We start from the raw sequence: 23,243 nt of genomic DNA, 5'->3' as shown, positions 1-23,243 counted from the left end.
GGATGGATGGATGGTTGGATGGATAGTTGGGTGGATGGATGGATAGTTGGATGGATGGATGGATGGATATTTGGATGGATGGATAGTTGGATGGATAGTTGGGTGGATGGATGGATGGATAGTTGGATGGATAGTTGGGTGGATGGATGGATAGTTGGATGGATGGATAGTTGGATGGATGGATAGTTGGATGGGTAGTTGGGTGGATGGATGGAAACTTTAATCATCTATGAAGGGAAATTGTGGCATCACAACAGCTCACATCAGAACAATAGGTGATAATAATAAAGTGATATATATATGTTGTACACACACTGTTGTACATGGCCCATTTTTTTTTCTTGTGTATTTAATTTTATTGTTTGAAGTAGATGTAGATAAAATCTTTATTTTTATGAATTGTTTTAATTGTATTTATATTACAAAAGTGATGAGCGTGGCTTGTGCCCTGAGGCTGTGAGGGAATGTAATTAGTAGTTTGAAGGTCTCACTTTGCAGCGTCATGAGAAGTTTTGTGTCCTCCGTCCCCTTTGAAGCCAAACAGCGTGTGGTTCAGTGCGATCCACCCACTGTATTATCCAATCGGCGGCAGCGCCAACGCGCTCAATCGGCACTTTGCCGACTTTAATGAGCGGGCTAAATGAACGAGCACGTGGCAACAACACGGATCCCAGCGACATGGACGGCGTCCCGGCAATGGTGCTTTCCCGTTGTTGTGCCGCGGGCGGCGTGGAGCCAGCTCATGCATAATTCAGGGCTTTGAGTTTGAGCCCCTCGCAGACGTTCCAGATAAACCAGAGGCTGAAGCGTTTATTTTATTTTTTTTTTTATTGTTTTCGATTTTTTTCATTATTTTTTTTCCTCCGGTAGAGCTCTCCTTTGAACACCGCCGACCTTCGCGCCGCCTTAAAATTACCGTCGGTTATTTTTAAAAATAAACTCTCTGGGCGTTTCATTTTAATTTTTTTTCTTTCGCGTTTCTCAGTCTCGACCTATATCGGCGGCGGGGCGTTGCATAATTATTGTTGGGGGGAGGAGGGCGGATGAAAAGAAATGGGGGAAAATATTTAGGGAGGCTGAGACGGAAGGTGCTGACTCAGCCTTGTTTCATTAGCAGTGGCTCACACTCATACTGTACGTACAGTACATAACGGCTGTATCCGAACTGGCCACACACATGGGAGTCAGTCGCTGTGGGTCTGGTAAGTGAGGGATGATGAGGCACAGCCCGTCGGCTGCCGGCGCACCGCCCGCCCCGGCAGGGCGGTCGGGGCATCGCTTCGCTCCGGAGGGGTTTATTTCGCGATAACGACCGCCGGGCCGTTCGTTATCCTGGGTATCTCACGGCCACATACCAAGTTTCAAATAATACACCGCAATGGAATATCGATTCGAAATGATGTTTCTTTGAGTGTGACCGGTGCTTGAAGTGGGGAGGAATAGGTGCCGGTACTCCACCCGTCCACATGTGGGCGGCCCCCAACCGGGGGCGCTTCCTCATCCACCTGGAGCTGAGCAAGGGCAGCGGCTTCTACCAGCGATGGGACAGAGCTGGTGGAACAGATAATAAGTGAAAACCAGCCTCTTCCACCAAAAACGTGCCAAATAGAAAACGCAAACCGCAATCTAAAGAAATACCCCCGTTCGCGTCCATATATGGTCGATGACGTCATGGCAACCCCGAGCCGGATAACTAATATATATATATATTTTTAAGGTGCGCCCCGACTCAATAAGATCTTATATGTTTTAAAATATGTGCACTTGTGAGGGCAGAGCAGGGGAGGTGAATTCGGGTGAAGTAGTGGTTGCCCCTGACAACGGTCATTGTTCACAGGCAGGATTCCCATAGAATTAGGAATCGAACCCAACGAAAACGAAAAAAGTGGTAAAACATCATCAGTCCCTCACCCAGGAACACCCGTAACCGCACCATCACGCGGTGACGCTCTCACCCAAATAACTTTACTTTTTAGGAAATGAGCCCGGTTCCCGGCGCCCGGCGCCCTTTGGGGTTCACAGGACGTAAATCCTCCTAATTTAGCGGCGTGACAGCCATCATCCATCACCACGGCAACCGGGTTTTCACTGTTTGTGATCATAGTGCCGAGTTATTTGATTGGACATGGTGTTGGAATGGGCTTGTTGCTTTGGTCTTGTGAGACGACGTTTTGATCACAGAGACAAATAAACACCATCCGATGAACAATACTTATTATAGTATATCCTTGTTTATCTAACCAGATATCAGAATCAAAATGTGGATTTATTCGGCGCTTTACTCGAAAATCAGGAGGTGCCGGAGCGCCGAGAGGAGCAAAAGTGCTCACGGAACGTACACGTCTGAAATAAAAACACAGCGTTTTTATTTGTTTTTGTTTGGCGAGTCGGGGACGGGCGGCGGAGCGAGGGTCTCCCCCTTCTCCATTGCGCATTTCCCGACAACACCCGCCGGGGGGCGCCGCCGCGCTGGAACGAAATAACGATGACGTCCAATCCAATCTGCGCCGGTCCCAGTCCGGCAGGTCCCGGATCCTGTTCCGGCACAAATGAAGCCCTGGATTTATGAGCCGAGGATGCACGCGAATGTGAATTTCGCCGCGGATGCCGCCGACTCTCCATTTGTGTACAAGAGCGTACAGGGCGATGTCAGACTGTCTCCTGTGTCATGGTGCTGTTTAATTGTACTTTGCAGGCTCCCAGTTGTTTGGGCTTGAACTCCCGTTTTCGGCGGCGGCGCGGTGACGGTGTGTCACCGCGCGGTTATCTGATGCGGCTCTGGCTCCGCCGGCACTTTCGGCGCTTCCCTTGTCGTCGCGGGGAGGAGGTGATCAGACGATGGGCAGATAATCGCTTTCATTGAGTCGTGAAAGTAGATATCAGGATGGACCCCTCCACCCCGCACGCACGCACACACACACACACACACACACACACACACACACACACACACACACACACACACACACACACACACACACACACACACACGCCCATGTTCCAGCGAGGTTGTTTTTTTTTTTAATCTCCTGGACCCGATCCGCTTCCCGGAGCGGGAACGGAGATCACAGGACGCCCCTGGGCGCCGGCCCCTGAGGGCGTCTGGCCGGGGGCGGCTCGGGGACGCGCTCCCCTTCACGAGGAGTCCTGGCACCGGGCCTCCTGCGCTGCCAAAACAAAGGGGACGTTCAGTGTGACGCGGGGCTAAGTCTGATAAATGGGCTCCCGCCGCCGCGTTGACACCGATATGATTTATTTTAAACCATATCTGTTGGACTTCCCAACGCAGGAACTCCAGAGAATACTAATGGCCGGGCGGGGGCCCAAGGTTTTTGTCTGCGAACCACTTGGGTTTGTTTCTGTATCCCGGGGAGGGGGCGGGGGGGGGGGGGGGGGGACTCAAAGTCGACTCACGATGGAAACCAGCTCTTGTGTTGCAAGATCAAAATTGCTAATTAAGCGGTAGCGGCCGGTGTGGCGGCTCGGCGTTCATCAGAGCGAGCTCAGGTTTGACGCCGTCAACGCTGCTGGCAGTGGTGGAAGCTTCGACTCTTTTATCGGGATTCGGCCCTTGCCGGGTCACTCGGTAAAGAGAGTCGTCTCGATTTTCATTCATTTTCTCAAAAAGTTTGAAATCCGTATTGACAATCTTTTATTTTGGAGGAATGCAATGTGGAAATGAGCCGCATCCCATTTGAATCAGGGCAGAAAAACCTCGACATTTTGACTTGAATTTGGTGTAATATAATCATTTCAGTCACTTTCAGTTGGAGTGGAAGGTTCACCGTTCGCTCTCCCGGGCCGTCGGTGATTTGTTCGCCGCGCACGAATCATTTGCCGGCCGCCCCGGTCATCACCCACCATTTAGGCCGTAATAATAGCGAGCGCAGTTCTATGGGTTTCGGGGACGCATTGCGACCTTATATTTGACTGCGGAAAGCGTCGCCGTGCCAGAAACCGCGTCGGGGAAATCACGGCCGGCGCTTTCACCCCGCTGAAGAAAACCTCCGACGCCGAGTCCACATCGCAGATCACACACGCAAATGATTTGGCCAACCTTGCCAAAACGGTCGCCCGGAGCCGCCCGTCTGCCAGTTTCCAAAGCAAACCCTTTTATTTGGTGTTTATTCCATCGGCGGCATTTGAAATGCAAAAACGCACTTCATCATCCGTGGAAAGGACTCGGCGCCGACTGTTGCGCTTTGTCTTCCCGCTCATTTACCTAAGTGGCTTTAGTTGTTTTGTTTTTTCGTTTTGTTTTTTTGCTTTTGTCATTATTCCGCTGCCATGGGAGCGGAGCCCGAGCGGGGTGCGTTGATGTTCGGGACGCGCCAAAGCGAACGGGGGCGAACGGATCGTCCCCGCGGAACCGCCACCCGACGTCCGGGGGGGTTATTTATCCCAGGTTCTGTTTGCGCGGGGGCGGGGGGGCGGAGGCCGCGACGGGGAAGAGCGTCTTTCGGGGTCGTCTGTCCGCCGTCACACGGCAGCGTCTTGGAAACGTGGGCGCCGCCCACGTCAACCCGAGCACCCCTGACCATCCGTCAGTGTTTGTGTTTATGAACGGGGGGCCGAGAGGGATCGATCGGGCTACACCTCAGGAATATTAGCCCCGGCGCGGCCGCATCTCTGATCCGGCCGGGCCAATTTGCTTGGTTTCAATCAATGTTTTTATTTATTTATTAATTTATTTTATCTATTTACCTTTTGAAGGGGTTGCCATGGAAGTGTGTGTGGCTGCCGTCGGGTGTCTTTAAGGTTGGATGGAGGGATGGATACTTTTTCCTTGGAAAACAGCAGCTCACATCAAAAGAATACACGATAATGATAAAGTGATGTTAATAAAATAAAAATGGAAATATGCAATAAACCTTAGCGTTTACCAAAAAAAAGGAAAATGCAATTTACAATGAACATAAAAAGCGACAAATAGAGGAAAATGCCAATTTATAATAAACCTACAAAACAACTGAAAGATAGAAACATTGTCAATATGTAATTAATATAAGAAATAACAACAAAAAAATCAATAAAATGGCAATAAACAAGAAAGTAATTGGCAATATACAACAAGTTTGCATACGAACACAGTATAAAAAAAAATCAAAAGCAACGCTCACAGCGCTCTTTGTTTTCATTTTTCTGGCCCTGCTCCCAGCCGTTGCATAAGGAAACATGACACACGGCCACGGTCGGTCACTTCCAAAACAAACGTCCAGGTGTTGAGTGGCTCATTATAAAAGCGTTAAAATCCAAACCAAACGCTCCCCTGGGAAGCGGGCGTGGCAGCGACGTTCACTCTGATATTGGCGAGGTCGTTTTGGTTTTTTGGGGAAAACACGTCGACGTGCATTAGAAAGCTGTCGCTGCCATTTTACTAATTGTTATTATTATTGTTGTGTCGTCATTGATTTTAGCTTTTGATTTATTTTTTATCTCGAGGTTTATTGCGTTTTGCCGACTCTTCTCTATTTTTAGGATTTTACTTGATTATTATTATTTATCCGTCTATGTAGATAATAATTTGAATATATTAAGTGAGGATATCAGGTTAGTATTATTCCCTCTGTGCTCTGATATACTGAGGATTAGACTTTTATATCTAAAAATTGAAATGAATGCAAAGCGGCCGACCCCCACCGCCGTGAATCTCAATAACTGGATTAGATTTAGTTACTGCCCTACTTTCCATATGACTCTGAGTGCCTACAAACACGGCGGGTGCGTTCCCAAAAACGCGGAACAATTCCCAGTGACGACTGAGTTCGGGTGATGGGGTCACTTGAGTTTGACCTTCTTAAGAGAGGCAATCAAAATCACTAGAATAACTGATCAGTGAGCCGACCATGTGGAAAATGATTGGCTCAACCTAAAATGGGCGGATGGATTGGGGGTGGATGCGGGTCGATTTTTGCATTCGAGTTTTTGCTGCATGACTATTAGTGTAATTGCGGTACTACACGGGCATCTAATATGCCTTGGAAATTGATGTGAAAGCCATTAAGTGAGAAATAATGTCCAGCCAGGCAGTTATTATGGAAAAATAACCACAGCGTGGTGACCAGGGTGTGGTATCACTCGGCTGCACCTTTTCCTGCTTTTTACGGAGCTCCTTTCTGCTTGAAATTATACACCGCGACAGAACATTTGACTTTGAGATGCTTTTGAACGACGTGCAGGAGCCGCCACCGTGTGAACCCGGGGACGTGAACGCGGCCGGAGGAGCGGTTGCCCGTGGCGATGGTCATTATTAAAAAAAAAATAGCTGACCGCTGGTTACCGCTGTTGGCCAGTCAGAATCGAGTGTTCCGCGGAGCCGCGTGAAAACCTTTGTCAATAATGATGAAAAAAATAGAGCTTCGACAAGAATTCGGCGGCTCACGTCAGTAAAAAGCCCTTTTAACGCACCTGTATTCTAATGCCACCGTGTCGTCACCACATCATGCTCTTTGTTGACATATTTTGTCCTTACATGGGAACGGCCGAGACGGAGATGAACCAGATACCCTGGATTCACAATGCTTAGTCCTCTCTCTCTCTCCCTCCCCCACCTTCTCTCTCTCTCTCTCTCTCTCTCTCTCCCTCCCTCCCCCACCCTCTCTCTCTCTCTCTCCCCCACCCTCTCTCTCTCTCTGTCCCCCACCCTCTCTCTCTCTCTCTCCCCCACCCTCTCTCTCTCTCTCTCTCTCCCTCCTCCACCCTCTCTCTCTCTCTCTCTCTCTCTCTCTCTCTCCCTTTCTCTCCCCCTCCCCCACCCCACTCTCTCTCTCTCTCTCGCCCTCTCTCTCTCTCTCCCTCCCCCACCTTCTCTCTCTCTCTCTCTCTCTCTCTCTCTCTCTCTCTCCATCCCCCGCCCTCTCTTTCGCCCCCCCCCCTCTCTCTCTCTCGCCCTCTCTCTCTCTCTCTCTCTCCCTCCCTCGTTTTCCTGGTCGGGCCCCAGTGCCGGCTATAATAGGAGCGCGCCGGGGTCAAGATAAGATCACTAATGAGTTAAACAAGAGGGTTAGTGTGTCAACCACAGGAAGTCAGAAACCAAGGTGACAACACCAATACTCTACCTAGAGAGAGAGAGAGATATACTGTGTATATATATATATATACTCTATGTGTATCTATATCTACAGTATACAGTATAGAAGTAGCAGTGTGGAGTCAGGAACTTCACAAGGTTCACAGTGAATCGGGTGGAGGAAGTGGAACGGGCGGGCGGGGGCGCACACCTCCCCACGCGGGGACGCCGGGTCCAGGCGGCCACGCGTCCAACGGGAGCCCGCCGACGACCCCGAAGCCCCGTCTGCGAGGGGCCACAAACACCGCGTGGGGCTTCTGCCGGTGACCGCCGACGACCGCCGCAAAATGGATACCGCGGCCCCGTTCCATTTTGATCGTTTTTTTTCCCATTTCGAAATATATCATTTTCATTTTATTGGGATTGCGCAGAGCGCTGAAATGAAAGAGCAGAGATGGAACCGCTCGGGGAGGATGAAGCGGAAACACTCGGCGGGAACATGATTAATGAACGCTAAGATGTCCTCCGCTCCGCGGGCCAATCCAGCTGTCACGGGTTCCACCGACAACGGCCCACCCCGGCCGGGCGCGGAGGCGGATGGAGATTGGGCTCCGGAGCGCCGGGCTCCGCAGGTCAGCCGGGTCCCACTATGATATCACATTAAATAAACATTATGAAGCGCTTCAGTCGGCAGTCCTCCACCCCCCCGGGGCGCTCCCGGCCCCGCCCTCACCCCTCGCTCCGGCACAAGGAGGCTGCGAAAGCGCTGCGGCGAGATGAATCAAACGCCGCACTTCGGCGCCACAGTTCGACTCGCGGAGCGACGGAGGGGGATCGAACATCCAGCCGCTCTACGTCCATAACCTTTATCGACGGAGGACCTGTGACCTTTTGCTTTGGCCTTTTTTTTTTTTTCCCGGAGAACAGCTCGTGATTGAGAACGTCTTGGTGAAACCGCCCTCTCAGGTTGAAACCCCCCCCACCCACCCCACCTCCACCCGCAAGGCAAAAAGGCTCAAATACGTTCACCCGAAGGTGCAATCGGTGGTCCACAAACGCCGTGGATGGATGCCCGGTGGTGTAGTGCACTGTATAGGCGGGTGGGTGTAAAGGTGGCCCCCGACCGGGCGCGGGTCCCGGGTCGGGTTCTGCTGGCCGGCCCGGGGCCAGGCCGCTACCGGTGTTACCGTCAAGTTCTCAACGTTGTGAGTGGTGTTTTTTTTTTTTTTGGTACCGACACCAGGATTTAGACTCCACTGTGGATGAATGATTGTTTGCTGCTGGATCCATAACTGGATGAATAAATGATGAATTGCGAGCGGTTGGACAATGATGCTGCACAACTAAATACATCAGTTATATACAGTATACTGTATATACCTATTATATTTGAATCATATTTTATTTTTTATTATTATTTTTGTGGCTGCCTCCAGTTGATTATGCACTTTATTACTTTATTTTTATCGGTTTTAGTAACTATTGTGCATAATATCCGGGTGCGTCGCAAAAACATTTCACTGCGTGTACTATGTATGAAAGTATGTATATGTATGTGACGAATAAACCTCTTGAATCTTGAAGTCTTCTTCTTCTTCTTCTTCTTCTTCTTCTTATTATTATTATTATTATTATTATTATTATTATTATTGTTTTTGCAGCCTACCCAGACTGAGCTCAGGGCATGCTCGTGCTTTTGTTGCTGACAGGGAGTGGACGTTGTTTGTAACTTGGGATGGACAGTTGTTTTGGGCTTCAGGATTTGATATGTGAGCGTGTACGTCCGGCAGCAGCCCTCAAGGAAAATACGCTCCTGCTCACGTGAGCGTTCCCTTAAAAACACCCGCTGAAGAGATGATTATGTGCATTCATTATGTAGTTGTCTTACCCCACCGTCTGTGGGTCAGTGTTGATGGATTGCTCTTCTGCGGCAAATGTTAATTCCATAACGATCCCTACTCCTTGGAGTCACGCAGCAGATGTTAAACACCGGTTTTCAAATAGTACCGGATAATTTTTTGGGCGAACCAAACCTGCAAGAGTGGTCTTAAGTTCACTGTTCATAACGCAAGGCGTTTGTACTTCGCTGGACGGGTCGCTCCGAGAAGACCTTTACGCCCACCTCTACGAGGACCGCTACAGCACAGGCGATGGCGGTCGGTTTAAACAGGTTTAATGAAAGTTTGGACGAACATTCGGCGACTAAACGGCCCCTCCGCCGGGAGGCTGAGCGGAGGAGGGGCCATGTTGGCGTCGTACCTATGGCGCCATTTGTAATTTGCCAATCATCCGGTTGCCTGATGTCAAGTCGCGCCTTTAAATCCCTGAAATCCCTTTGGTATTGGGTTCTATTGTCTTTGGCCAAAATGGATTTTGATCAAAATTGAAGTTTTCTCACTCTGGAAATGCGAGGGTCAATACATCACGGGCAGTGAGCTGCAAGGTGCCGTGTGGCGGCTTCTTTCAAAGAAGGCAAAAGTACGGCATGACTGTGTGTGTGTGTGTGTGTGTGTGTGTGTGTGTGTGTGTGTGTGCGCGGGCGTGTGTGCGGTGACGTAAAATGTCGAGATCCCAAAGGAACGTTCTCAACTTTGCTTTGTACATTCAGCTTCAGGACAACAACACAGCTGTTGGTTTAAGGAGCAGACCCTGACTGACCGGTGTCCTCCGGCGGCGGTGGCGGCGGCGGTGACATTTTTAGATTCTGTTTTGGAAATCATCTCTATTTCGGAAGGTTTTCGGAAGCCGAACTCCAAATTATTTTAAAAATAAAAAAATGTAAATTATTTTCTGATCTCTGGCTGACTGTGTTAACACATATTTTTGTCAAAGTTACGTAACAAAATTTTATGTGTATTTATTTGTCTATTTATTTATGTATGAACTAAATATATATATATATATATTTATATATATTATTATTAAAAAAAATTTTCTCTTTTCAATTTTTTTTTCTCAAATTTTCCAAAACTCTGAAAATAGAAAACGATATTTTAATCATTTAAAAAATGTAAACTGGTTCAGGGGTGTGTACAGTACTACTACTATTTGCCTATTCCCCACCGCTCTGACTCCGTTCTGCCGCTTCGTTGCCGTTCGTCCTCCACAGAAACAAAAAGCCGAACATTGGAGCCGACGGCTCGCTGCTCTTTTCGGCTCCGATTAGTGACGCTGTCACTCCTGCGCCGCTTTACTCCACTTCCAGGACGGATTATTTTTTTATTTCCTTGTTGTTCGCTCCCGCACCCCACCGAGTGTTTTTACACAACAGGAACGGCGGTAGGAACGACTCCCCGCTCGTTGACAGTCGTTTGCGTTAAAATATGAATTTGCGGTTGGACACGGCGGCGGGGGGAACGTGTTACGACCGACAGGAAGTTGTTCCCCCGAAAACAAAAGTCCTCAAACTCCCCTGCCCCGTGATCCCCCTGTCAGGACCGATTAAAAATGGCGGGAGGCAGAAGTGATCTCCGTCAAGCGCCCACTCGAGTGAGGAGACCCCCGGGTCGGCTCCTCAGAAAGAAGTGTCTGAAATGTGGTCGACGGAGGAAGGACGGATGAGAGGACAATGTTCTCCGGTGTCCCCTCAACTCTGCACTTGTTGGCTCGAGACGGCGTCTCAAACTTCCCCCGCTGTTTTGTTGCGCTCTGGAAGAGGACAAGGAACGAGCCGTTCCAGCCGCACGAGCTTTGTCAAAAAGAACAAGCCGCTCAGTCCGAACGGCTCAATCGCAAAGAACGAGCCGTTCAGTCCGAACGGCTCAATCGAAATGAACGAGCCGTTCGGTCTGTCGGCAGGTTTACTTGTCGTGGCAGACTCAGGCCCTGAGCTTTCAGTGGCGTCATGAAAAAATATGACATGGTTTCACACGTGGAGACAAAGCCCACATGTGATCGCACGCTGCCCCCCGTGACCTCTAACATTTAAGCCCACGCCACCGCTCCAGCGGACACAATTATGACATGACCTTCTGCTCCTTTCTCTCAAAAACACCAAATATTTTCCGCTCACACGTGAAATCGCGTGTAGGTTGCACATGTGACTTTCATCGAGAATGTTTGCTCTTCCTTTTCTATTTGCAAACTATGTATGTAGAAGATCACTCTTAATAGAGGGTTAAATAATGGGTTTTTTTATTATTCTTTTTTTATGGATTTATACATGCATTTTTTATATACTTTTTTATTATTATTTAATTTCCACTTAACAGCTGAATATAACAGCCTTTATTTAAAAAGATTAAGGAAATTAAAGAAAAAAAAAATTATTAAAAGTTGTAAAAAACCTAAAAGGTTAAATCTTTGATTAAACCTGAAAGTAGCTCCCCTTCATCTTATTTTCGGGGGGTTTTTAGAGGCGTGGCTTTTACCCGTCGTGGGCAGTGTCGTCCTTCTGCGTTTAGAGGCGTCGGCGGACCGCGAGAAATCGGCTTTTCCGAACTTCCAGATTGCACTCAAAGTCTGACTTTTCAAGGCGTGGCCTGGAATCCCAGGGTGGGGCGGGAGCCAGCTCCAGCACCTGCACAGAAGCCGCCACTGGAGAAATTGCGCTCGCGGTTACATTTGGTTCATTTTGTCAAAAAACGTCCTTTGACCGTGGCGGACCGCCGCACGTTTCTTACATGTTTACATGTCAGTGCTGTTGTTTATCCCCGCGCTCCGTCATCTTCCCGTCCACTTTGACCATCTTTCCACTCCGCCCGTCTCACCCGCTGTATTTCTTATTTGGGCTTTGCGGGCTCCGCTCCGTTTTTTTGGCCGGGAAACGGTCTTTTACGTCTGAGTCATTTGAGCGATGCATCTGGCATCTCCATGACAAGTAACAAGTAAAAACGGAAAATATGAGAACGTCCACGACCTGCCACGTTCACAACTATTTGCGAAACAAACTGATCGTTTTGGTTTGGTTTTTTTTCCACGCGCGCCGACATCCCCACACGAAATGTTGGGGGTATTTTTTGTCCGTCTCAAACCTCCGCCCATCAAGGTTACAGACGTAGAGGATCTCATTCCAATGTTTTTATTTTGAACTCCAGGCTCCATTTCCTCAATTGCGCAGTGAGCTAGGCTAGCTGCTTCCCCCTGCCGCCATGCATTGCGCTAACACAGTTAGCCTTAGACAGCCTCTGAACGAGACCCGACCGTGGAAACATTATTCCGATTGAATTCAAGGGTTTTTTTTTCAAGGACTTGGCTTCAAATCGTAAACACCTTCAAAAAATTGCGATTTTAATGTTTTTTCCGTCACAGCCGCCCCCATCCGTTTTTTTCCGCCACGTGGGGGTAACCACGACGCAGGCGGGGTTGTTCTCCGCGTGTTGTTGTCCCGAGGACACGGTGTGAGGCGGCCGGGTGGGCCCCCCTCCCCCCTCCCCGGCCGCGCACGCTGCTGTCGCCGTGGTAACGCCGAGGCTGTGCTCCCCAGGTCACGGGTTCCCGCCGACGGGCTCCGGCAGGGGGGTGAGGGCGCGGCTCTGGAGGCTCCTCCCCTGCTCCGCCTCCAAATCGACCTCAGACTCGCACCCAAGCAAGTGGCCGGGCAAGGGTTTCTCTCTCTCTCTGTCTGTCTCTCTCTCTCTCTCTCTCTTTATCTCGCTCTCTCTGTCTGTCTGTCTGTCTTTCTCTCTCTCTCTCTCTTTCCCTCGCTGTCTCTCTTTATCTCTCTCCCTCTCTCTGTCTGTCTTTCTCTCTCTCTTTCTCTCTGTCTGTCTGTCTGTCTGTCTGTCTGTCTTTCTCTCTCTTTATCTCTCTCTGTCTGTCTCTCTCTTTATCTCTCTCTCTCTGTCTCTGTCTGTCTTTCTCTCTCTCTCTCTTTCACTCGCTGTCTCTCTTTATCTCTCTCTGTCTGTCTTTCTCTCTCTGTCTGTCTGTCTGTCTGTCTTTCTCTTTCTGTCTCTCGCTCTCTTTTTTGCCTCTTTCTCACGTCCACTCACTTTTCACACACACTTTCCCTTCATCCCTCCGTTTCTGTATCTCGCTTAGTTTCTCTCCCTCCGTTTCTCTCTTTTTATTGCTCTCGTTCGTTCGCACTCTTTCTTTCCCCTGTTCCCTCGCTCGCTCGAAAACCCCCCTCGCTTTCTCCTCATTCTCCCTCTTTTGCACAGCGTTTCCCTCCCGCTTCCTTTCCCTCTTTCTCTCCCTCTTTCTCTCGCTCGCGCAACCTGCATCTTTCTTTCTCGCTCTCTCTCTCTCTTTCGTTCGCTCGCTCGCTCGCTTGCGCTCTTTCACTCTGCCTCTCCGTCTCCATCTTTCTTTCTCTCTCTCCCTCTCTCTCTCTTCCTCCTCTCTCCCTCTCTCTCTCCCTCCATCTCCCTGATGATGTGGTTGCTTGTGTCTGATGCATTTGTTCGGGTGTTTTCGTTTTTTTGGGTTTTTTTTTTCCAAATATCGACGTCCCTATAAACAGGAAGCGATGACGAACAGGAAACGTTCTTTTCTCAGTAGAACGTCCTCGCCGGTCGGACGTCCAGCGTCTTTAGAGGGGGAAGAGTGTCAAAAAGTGGGAAAACTTGGAAAAGTACAAAAAATATAATGATTAAAAAAAAAAAAAAAAAAAGGCAGGGGGACGCCGTGGTAGACCTCCAGGCTTCACAAAGGTCACACGATGGGCGTCGCACGTCAACACCGCGCCTTTTATTCAGACACATTTTAATCACCTGCCGGGACACCACACCTCCGGGGGGACAAAACGCCATGTTCTTCCTGTCGTTTCGATCGTGCCAAGTGTGAAGAGATGTGAAAAGACTCCACCCGAGCAACATCCACTCAACCCAAGGCTTTTTTCTTTTTTTTTTTCTATTTGTTCTATTTTTAGAGCATATTCCCTCTGTTTTTCTATTATTCTGATTGGTCGGTCGTTGCTTCGTTTCGGGTATTTTCCGAAATCGACGTCACCACAGTATAGTTGTTGACCTTCACTCAAAGGGCCGGTCTGCATGAATACGAGGGCCACTTTTGGCCCGCGGGCCGCCACTTGAACAGGCCTGCGCCCGTACAACGAACTTGATAAAAAGGAATAACAATTAATCTGATTGAAGGAAGAAGGAAAAAACGAAACGAGTTGAGGAGAGTTCAGAGTAAAACTGGTAGAAGACGGCCGCGTTTGAAGATAAGGTTCGGGGGGTTTCAGCATCAACGTCGGGAAACGCAAAAGTCGTCTCTTTAAACTGGGTCAAAGGTCGGAAGAACCTTTCAGTCATTTTTTCTTTGATGTGGACACTTTTTGAAAGATTACACACTGATATGAAGACGCACGCGTGCACACACACACACACACACACACACACACACACACTCCTTGTAGGAGCTTTAAATCCTGGCTAAGGTGTCGGTCCCTTTATTATCCCTTCATAATATTATATTCTCTTACGATATATATATATATATATATATATATATATATATATCTATGGTGACCTTGTCCTTTTACCACTTATAAAAAGAGCTCATCAAGAGCTTTTCAAATGATGAATGAGTACATATAAAACTAATTTTCTCCTCCAACTGGATTTGGAATGCTGAACAGCACTCAAGCGTCACCAATGCAGATCTGACTCTTCCTCCTCTTCATCCTCCTCCTCTTCATCTTCCTCCTCTTCATCCTCCTCCTCTTCATCTTCCTCCTCTTCATCCTCCTCCTCCTCTTCCTCCTCCTCCTCCTCTCCAGACAGCGTTGAGGATGAGCTGGAGCTGTCAGCGGTCCGCCACCGGCCCGAAGGTCTGGAGCAGCTGGAGGCCCAGACCCGGTTCTCCCGCAAGGAGCTGCAGATCCTGTACCGGGGCTTCAAAAACGTAGGCCATGTTTACATATCGTTATTGAAATATATATATATATATATATATATATATATATATATATATATATATATATATATATAAAATGCAGAATAAAAAAGTGCACAGGATTCATTAATATAAGTGGAGATTTAATGATGATATTGAACATCCAACGTTCGTATGTAAAATGTCGTATTCCGGACACTCGATCGGATTCGGAAAATTCTACACAACCGAGTGTGGGATGGTTCCATAGGAAATGAATGAGACTTCGGGTGATTTGATGCTGTTTGTCGGATTCGGTGTAAAGCCCGCTCTGGTTGGGATGGCGGCCCCTGGTGGTCGCAATCGGTATGAAACCGTTGCTCTAGCGTGCGGCAATATTTACCTCACCATGTCATCGTCTTCTGTACCAATCTAAAATAAGAGTGGATGTTTATTTTTAAGCGGCAGGGATAATTAGGCCGTGCAGTACGTCACAGAGCTCTTTGGAGAGATTTCTGACGAGCGGGTCCCGGGTCGCGCGAACTTCTCCGCTCCCGCGTCGGCCCACGTTAAAGGATGTGCTCACTACTCCTCTGTAGCCACCTCCCCTGCGAGGCATAATGAGATGACCCGGAATTAACTCGGCCCAAATTGTCGACGATTGGCGATGAAAGGGAGACGGAGATGGCGACGGGGGGGGCGGGGACTCGCCCTTTGGCATTTCGGTTTCGTCCTTTGGCATTTCCACGGGGTTCCGCCCAAACTTGACTGTTGGCGAGACCAATTCCCCCTTGGCATGAGCCTCAGTTCTCTTAATGCAGATTTTAATGGGCCTGGTATGTTGTCAAGGGCCCTGAGAGCAACTTTTCGATTTTTGGGGGGATTTTCAAAGCTTCTAATTTTATTTTAAAGTGGTTATTTTCCTTAAAAAAAATCCCCTATATTGGCCTTTTGGAACCATTTTGTCGATGTGTTGAGCCAGTCCAAACGGAGCGGGGCCGGAGTCACACCATTGCAAATTATGTCTTGTAAACAGCCTTTGTCTGTGGCCGATTCGTAAAACCCCCCGGATCAAAAACCATCATCTGCGCCATTAACCATCGCCCCCGATCTGCTGTAGCCGGTAAAAAAACCCCAACAAACAAAAACAAAGGCCCAGGCTTTCACGCTCCGCCAGATAAATATTGGCCGTCACGGTCCCCGCATTGCGAGACATTCAGCCTTGTCCTTTTAGTGGACGAGGCTTTGGAAACAAATCAAATGGCTCCAGGTAAAAGTGGCTGCGGTCGGCGGGAAAAAGGTCATTCGTCTCGGCGTGAAAGCGGACGAGTCGTCCGTTTCGAACCCTGGGGGAGATCAGCGTGGCTCGACTCGCCCCCTCCACCCCGCCCTCCGCCTCGTTGGACGTCGGAGGTTATTTGGGCAGAGGTCGCCGCCGCCATCGCGGCATTAAAAGCTTGGCGTGTAACGACAAGAACCAGATTTTTCTTTTTTTTTTTTTCCGGAACAGGTCGGCCGTCCGGATAATGTCCCGGCACAGGTCATTATCCGGGCGCCTTGGACGAGATGAGGTTGTTAAAATTTGTCGTTTTGTTTCGGAGGCTATCTCCACACAATGAGGGTCATTTTCACGTCGCCGTCCTCGTGACGTCCGTGAGGTGTTTCAAGCCCGGCTGGTTCTCTCACTCTGCAAATCGTTTTGTTGATTTCATTTTCTCACGGATGAGTTCGTTTGACAAGCACGTGTAATGAATACAAATGTCATTTGTCACCTCTCACGCCCCCCCCCCCCCCCGCTCCAGCATTGGCAACAACAAACAGTTTTCAAAATTGTAATAATTCACAAGGACGTTTAGAATGGTTGGACTCCTGGTTCTTATCCGTCCAATCATCCAATATCTGTCCTGAACAAAGATGATTTAATCTCTTTCCACATTGTGTCGCTCTGGATCACTGCTCTGGAACATATTTGGATGATGTAGTGTCACTGACTGTTTTAGATTTCTTAGTTTAATAATTCAGTTTAACAATTGAGCTGTTGAATGGGACTGCAAACTACTATAATTATTATTATTATTATTATTATTATTACTACCAATATTATTATTATTATTATTAATATTAATATTAATATTATTGTTACTACTTTTATTATTATTATTATTATTATTATTATTATTATTATTGTTATTATTATTATTACCACTACTTTTATTATTATTATTATTATTATTATTATTATTACTATTATTATTATTATTATTATTATTATTATTATTATATAAACTATTATATACAGTATACTGTTATCATTATATAAACTGCTATCTTACCATATAGATAGGTATACAATAGATACCATGTAGATAAACTGTATCTTACAATACATGTATTACTATCCCAGCACATTGAAACAGACTATATAATATTTCAACTTACCACTCACATTACACAGTGTTATTACACACTACGTTGTGCCCTCCCACGCTGACAGAGACCTGAATTCCAGTTCCAGTGAGCGCTACCGTCCCGGTTCCGGTAACGTCGGACCTTGTGTTTGCGCCACTTGGTTGAGTCGCTTCCCAAAACGACCTGGTTTGGATGACTGCGACGGCTTTGGGATTCTCTGCGCCGCCATGTCCCTCCCCTTGTCCCGAGAAGAAGGGTCAACTGAAGGGTCACCTCCATCGCCAGCGCTCGTGCTCAGCACATCCCCTGCTCCGTGTCCTCCGCTGTGATCGGACCGGACTCCGGCTAGAGGAGCCAGGGCCCAACTCCCGGACCTGCTCCACCCCAGAGCCTTGGACCCTGGCGGCGAGCCGTGGCCGGGGTTGCGTGCGCCGCTCTATGCCGGAGACTCTCCGGCTGGAGAGCAAAGCCCTGGAGCCCACAGTCGATGCCAGAGATATGCGGGAATTCCCTCCCTTGGGCGGGGGGCTCACAGTCCACCGTGGCGTTTCGCCTCCGCCAATCTCCGCCCGACGGGGCCGCCCTGCGGCCACTGACTTGGCTGCTTGCGCCACCTCCAAGAGGACGGTGCTCTCCTGGCTCGGCTGCTGCTGTCCTTCGGAACTCCTCTGCTGCCGGACCTCCATCCATGCTCATTGTCGGCTCCTCCATGGTTCGACACGTCGCCCTGCCTGCGGCTAAAACCCTCTGCTACCCGGGTGCTCTCGTCCGGGGTATAGACTCCAGAATCCCACAGCTGCTGGATCAAAACCCGTCCGCCTCCACTGTTCTCATCCACGTCGGAACCAACGACCTCAGGAGCAAACAATCGGAGACACTTAAAGAAGACTTTATGAAGCTTACTGACTGTCTTCTACAGTCGGGCCGCCGGTTTTACGTCGCCTGCTTTGGAGACGTAAAATTACGCACACATGGCTCAAGGGACACTGCTGCTCCCCCACCTTCGTGAACCGTCCACACGTCTTCAGACATGATGGCGTTCATCCAGACTTTAACGGATCACGCCTCCTCCACCAAAATCTAAATGTGGCTTTCTTGACGAATTCTCTGAGCTACTGTCCGAGGTCTCCACCGATTATGATTGTGTAATTATCTCAGGGGATTTTATTATTCATGTTGACAATCAAACAGACCCAGATGCTCAACACTTCATGAGCCTATTGGAGGCATTTGACCTCACTCAGCATGTTTCTGGACCCAACCACAATAAGGGGCAAACTCTGGACTTAGTCATATCAAAAGGACTAAATATCACTGTACCCTGTGTCATGGATGCTTTTTCATACGATTAAAAAAACGTATCATTAATAATAATAATACCATTGAAACCTTTAAGAGGATTGTAAATGAGTTACCGCTGTTCAAGGCATCATCAACTGGGGATCCTGTGAAAAACCTCAACTCCAAAATTCAAATGATCATAATATAATTATGGTTGATAAGATTGCACCTGTGAAAACTAAAAACATAGAAATACAAAAAGCCGCTTGGAGAAAGGGAGCAGTTATGGAAAATGGAGAAAGACAGATCTTCAGGTTCATCATGAAATTTACAAGGATAGACTCAATCGATAAAATATAGAAGTCAAACAGGCCAGACAGTCTTTCTTCTCTAAAAATCATTAATGAAAACCTCAACAATAGTAAAGTGCTCTTCTTCACTGTTGATCGACTTATTAATCCACCATCTACAGCCCCAGAGATGCTCTCCACTGAAAAATGTGAGGAGTTCGCTGCTGGCGATTTTCTGTCAAACAAAGTGGATATTGTATGTGGAGTGCCCCAAGGTTCGATTCTGGGACCGTTATTGTTTAACCTCGATATGCTTCCACTTGCCGTTGTTGTTGTTTTGTGGCTGCTGCTGCTATTTCTGTTGCTGTTGTTGTTTCTGTTGTGATGTTACAGTGAGAGGATCATGAGAAGGGTGTGTCAGAGATAGAGAGATGGTCAAAAGGATCTCCCTCCCGAGGTCAGAATGAAAAGCTTGCTGTTGTTGGCACCCTGGTTGGAGTTACTTTTATTGTTGTTTTTGTTGTTGCTTTTGTTGTTGCTGTTGTTTCAGGGGCATTCTTTTGTAATGACCGGCTGACAACTACGTTCTCTCTTTCTTTTTTGTATTTCTTTGTAAAGCTGGTATGAAATGCGCTCTATAAATAAAGTGCGACCTGACTTGACTTATTTACGTCATACTTGTACGTAATTGATCGTCACGGCCACCTTCCCATATTGGGCTCACAAGTTAACATGGTGCATGTTTTTTTTTTTTGTTTTTTTTTCCGGACACGTCGGCCGCCTGGATAATATCAGGCACAGGTCATTATCCGGGGGCGTCCTTCCAAGTCGTCCTGGATGAGTGCAGTCGCAAACAGCCTCAGGTGTAAAATATTTAATGTAAATGAACTTGGCTCAAACTCAAATTAGCTGAGCCTGAAAACAAATAGGTTAGTCTGCATGGACATGATCACAGACGCGTAGGATACTGTAGATTATACTGTATTATATATTAACAATTAAATATAAATAATTTACAAAAATTTAAACAAAATATAAATTAAAATATTAACAATATGATCGCATCCCGACACAAATTACAGTTTTTTCAAGTTCCCGCGAACGACTTCATTAGTTAATGGACCGCGGATGTTCTCTCAGACGACTAAAAAAAAAACAAAATCCAAAAACGCTAAAATGGGTTGCCACCTTCGCCTTTGGCAGCCGTTAAAGGTGGGTGGGGCCTACTGCACATGACACAACGGATAAACATCGGCCACTTCCATCGGTGAACGTCATCTTATTTGCCGATAGGCCAATTATCAGCCGATACCGATGTACGGCCGATTAATTGATGCATCGCTGGTTGGAAGTGGAGGTTTTAAGCACTTTAACTCTGTCTCTCACTGCATCATTAGCCAACTGTCTCATTAACTGAAGCACAAACAATAAAAAAAAAGAAAAAACTAAACCTCAGATCAAAACAACCATTTTTTCTTTTTGTTTTTTTAATTGATATATGTTTTTTCCCACTTCAATAGATGCGTTTGATGTTCAGGGTCGTCCTCCACACATCAATTCAAGAGGCATTTTTTGGAGCGAGTTGAGAGGCTCATTTGTTGGCAATGAACAATAAAAACGCCTATAAAAATAATCACAAACAATGTGTGTTTGTGTTTGCAAACAACCTGTGGATCAGTGATTTCTATGTTTGAACGTATTAAAGTGGGAATCTGTCAGATTATTTTGTTGAAAAAAACAAACATATTTGATCCTTTATTTCTCCGGTACATGATAAAAACAGCCATTCTGTGTATTTGGGTAATGCCTGTGCTTCCTCTATATGCTGTTTCCAATGTTGGGTGGCGGGGTCCACCACCACCACCACCAGGCTGCCCAATAACACTATACCTGTGTATGTACATTCTACTACTAAATGTCAGGGATAATAATGTATTTGTAATAACAGCAATTACAAGAGACGACGGTAAGGTTAAACTGTTAGATCGATAATAAAATAACAAGAATAAAATTATAAATCACTTGTATGTATCTGTAGTATGTTGTGGAACAGTTCTTATTTCAATGAATATTTTTTTCCAGGAATGTCCCAGTGGAGTGGTCAATGAAGAAACCTTCAAGGAAATCTACTCCCAGTTCTTCCCTCAAGGAGGTGCGGCGCCATCTTCCGCCGTCTGTGCTTTACTGTGTTCAAAACACATGTAGCCTCTTAAAGATGAGACGTTCACTCCTTAGGTTTCTGAAACACAACCATTCTGATCGTAATATATCTATTCAATTAATTATGAATACAAATAAAAATATAAAAAATATATAAAAAAATATATAATAATATAAAAAATTAAAATACATTTAATTAATTAATGTCCCAAAACTGATATCCAAGATATATAATCCATATTATAATCCAAAGTGGTATTATAGATGTCCATATGCAAAGTATAACATAGATATAATCCAGATTTTAATCCAAAATGATATTATAGATGTCCATATGCAACATAAGTATGATCCAGATTATAATCTAAAGTGGTATTATAGATAATATAATGTGCGTTTCCTTTCCCAGACGCCACCACATACGCTCATTTCCTGTTCAACGCGTTCGACACGGATCACAACGGCTCCGTGAGCTTTGAGGTGAGCGAAGCCAGTTTGACCGTTGTTTATTTTTAAGGATATTCTTCTGGTTTCTTGTTTGTTTTTTACGATCATGCTCGGTTTAGTTAAATTTCAGGTTCTAAGTATTGTTTATCATAATTCAAAGCTTTGTTATTTATTTTCACATCCCCAAAACTCTCTCTTTCCTTCGGACAATCCGCCCATTTAACTTTTTTTTTTTTTTTCCCCATCGACATGAAATATTTACTGGTGCTGCGGTTCACTGCTCTGCAATAATAAAAGTGATTTGTGTTCCAATAAAGTAGTGTTCCATCATAACGGCACGCTGGGTTGCATGGCCTGGGGGGGCTTCTCCGGAAAGTTTGTCAAACTTCAGTTCGCACGGTATCCACGGTGGTATTACATAACCTGAACCGCGACTCGTTGGATTTAAGCCCCGGCCCATTCCGTGTGAGATTTGATCCATTACCATGTGATTAATATTCATGCGGAGTGTATTATCTCGCTTATTAGGACGGGAAAAACACACCAAAGCAGAGTTGCAGCGCTTCATCTGCAGCCACTCCTGCTCTGAGGAGGAGTCATTTGACGGCTGATTTGATGAATAAAAGTTGATTTTATTTTAATTTCTTTGTTTTTTATAACGTCTCGCTGCCTGAAGGCAAATTTTATTTTTTTCATGCATATGATGTAATAATAATTAACATGCATACAATAATAATGCATATGCACACAATATAAATGCATATAATTACGCATAATAATGTATGTCAAACGGAGGGAGTCAGAATCTATCTCTGGATCCACGTCGCAGATTCCAATGATCGAAAAACACGTTTTCATAACTACTTCTTCTCGGTCCTGCAGGACTTCGTCACGGGTCTCTCCATCCTGCTGCGAGGCAGTGTCCAGGAGAAGCTCAACTGGGCCTTCAACCTCTACGACATCAACAAAGACGGATATATCACTAAAGAGGTGATAACATGGCTCTGTGAGATACTCCACCCTGATTGGTCATTAGCGGCAAAACACTAACTAGTTGGGGTTGAGGTTAGGGGTTAGATTTATTATGCAGATGGCCACAAATATGCAGATAATACAGTATGCAGCCAGGCAGTCGTTATTGCAAAATAACCCCCGGCAGGGTGATGGGGGTTATTAATGGCTGACTGACTCAAAATTTACACGAAGCACCATGACCAGTACCCCCATCAGAGTGATACTGATCACCCTGCCGGGGGTTGTTCTGCCATACCGACCGGCCGGCTCGACTGATTCAGAGCTGGAGCTCCGGATGTGTCCGTGCACAATTTTCCCGTTTGTTTGTTTCGTTTACTTTTGGGCTCCCTCCTTTGTTTCCAGGAAATGCTGGACATCATGAAGGCCATTTACGACATGATGGGGAAATGCACGTACCCCGTGCTCAAGGAGGAGACGCCCCGTCAGCACGTCGAGGTTTTCTTTCAGGCGAGTCCGAAACGTTTGCAGAAAGCCCGGAAACAAACCTTTCGTTGTTCTGTTTCCAATGATCTTTTCTCTGTGTTTCCAAACAGAAGATGGATAAGAATAAAGACGGAGTGGTGACCATAGACGAGTTTATCGACTCTTGCCAAAATGTAATCTTTACTGTTGTTACCCGTATTTAAGTAGAATTTGAAGAATTTTGGAATTTACTTCTAATTCCTATGCTAATTTGCAAAATATATTATTATTATATATAGGCATAATTATTTGTCACGACCTTCCCTTTCCCTCCAGGACGACAACATCATGAGATCGATGCACCTCTTCGAAAACGTCATTTAATCCCTGGGATGAAAACACAGAAGAAACCTCCACCGTCGCCTCCACCTTCGCCTCCACCTTCGCCG

At 46.7% G+C, this 23,243-nt stretch overlaps 1 protein-coding gene across 3 annotated transcripts in view; it reads left to right on the top strand.

Annotated features, from left to right (window-relative positions):
* kcnip4a (potassium voltage-gated channel interacting protein 4a) overlaps positions 1-23,243 on the top strand; it is a gene marked incomplete at its 5' end in the record, with an annotated part of 112,034 nt that extends 88,791 nt beyond the window's left edge. For all 3 annotated transcript variants that reach the window (XM_080023728.1, XM_080023727.1, XM_080023726.1), the window contains 7 exons: positions 14,676-14,800; positions 20,833-20,902; positions 21,320-21,390; positions 22,240-22,347; positions 22,735-22,839; positions 22,926-22,988; positions 23,131-23,243. In XM_080023728.1, the coding sequence (XP_079879854.1) occupies positions 14,676-14,800; positions 20,833-20,902; positions 21,320-21,390; positions 22,240-22,347; positions 22,735-22,839; positions 22,926-22,988; positions 23,131-23,178 (590 nt within the window). In that variant the 3' untranslated portion in view covers positions 23,179-23,243. The remainder of the gene's footprint in view (positions 1-14,675; positions 14,801-20,832; positions 20,903-21,319; positions 21,391-22,239; positions 22,348-22,734; positions 22,840-22,925; positions 22,989-23,130) is intronic.

This window comes from Zeus faber (assembly GCF_960531495.2).
Source record: "Zeus faber genome assembly, chromosome: 22".
Classification (NCBI taxonomy): domain Eukaryota; kingdom Metazoa; phylum Chordata; class Actinopteri; order Zeiformes; family Zeidae; genus Zeus; species Zeus faber.
Note: the sequence above shows the minus strand (reverse complement) of the source record. Positions and strands in the feature narration are given on the sequence as shown.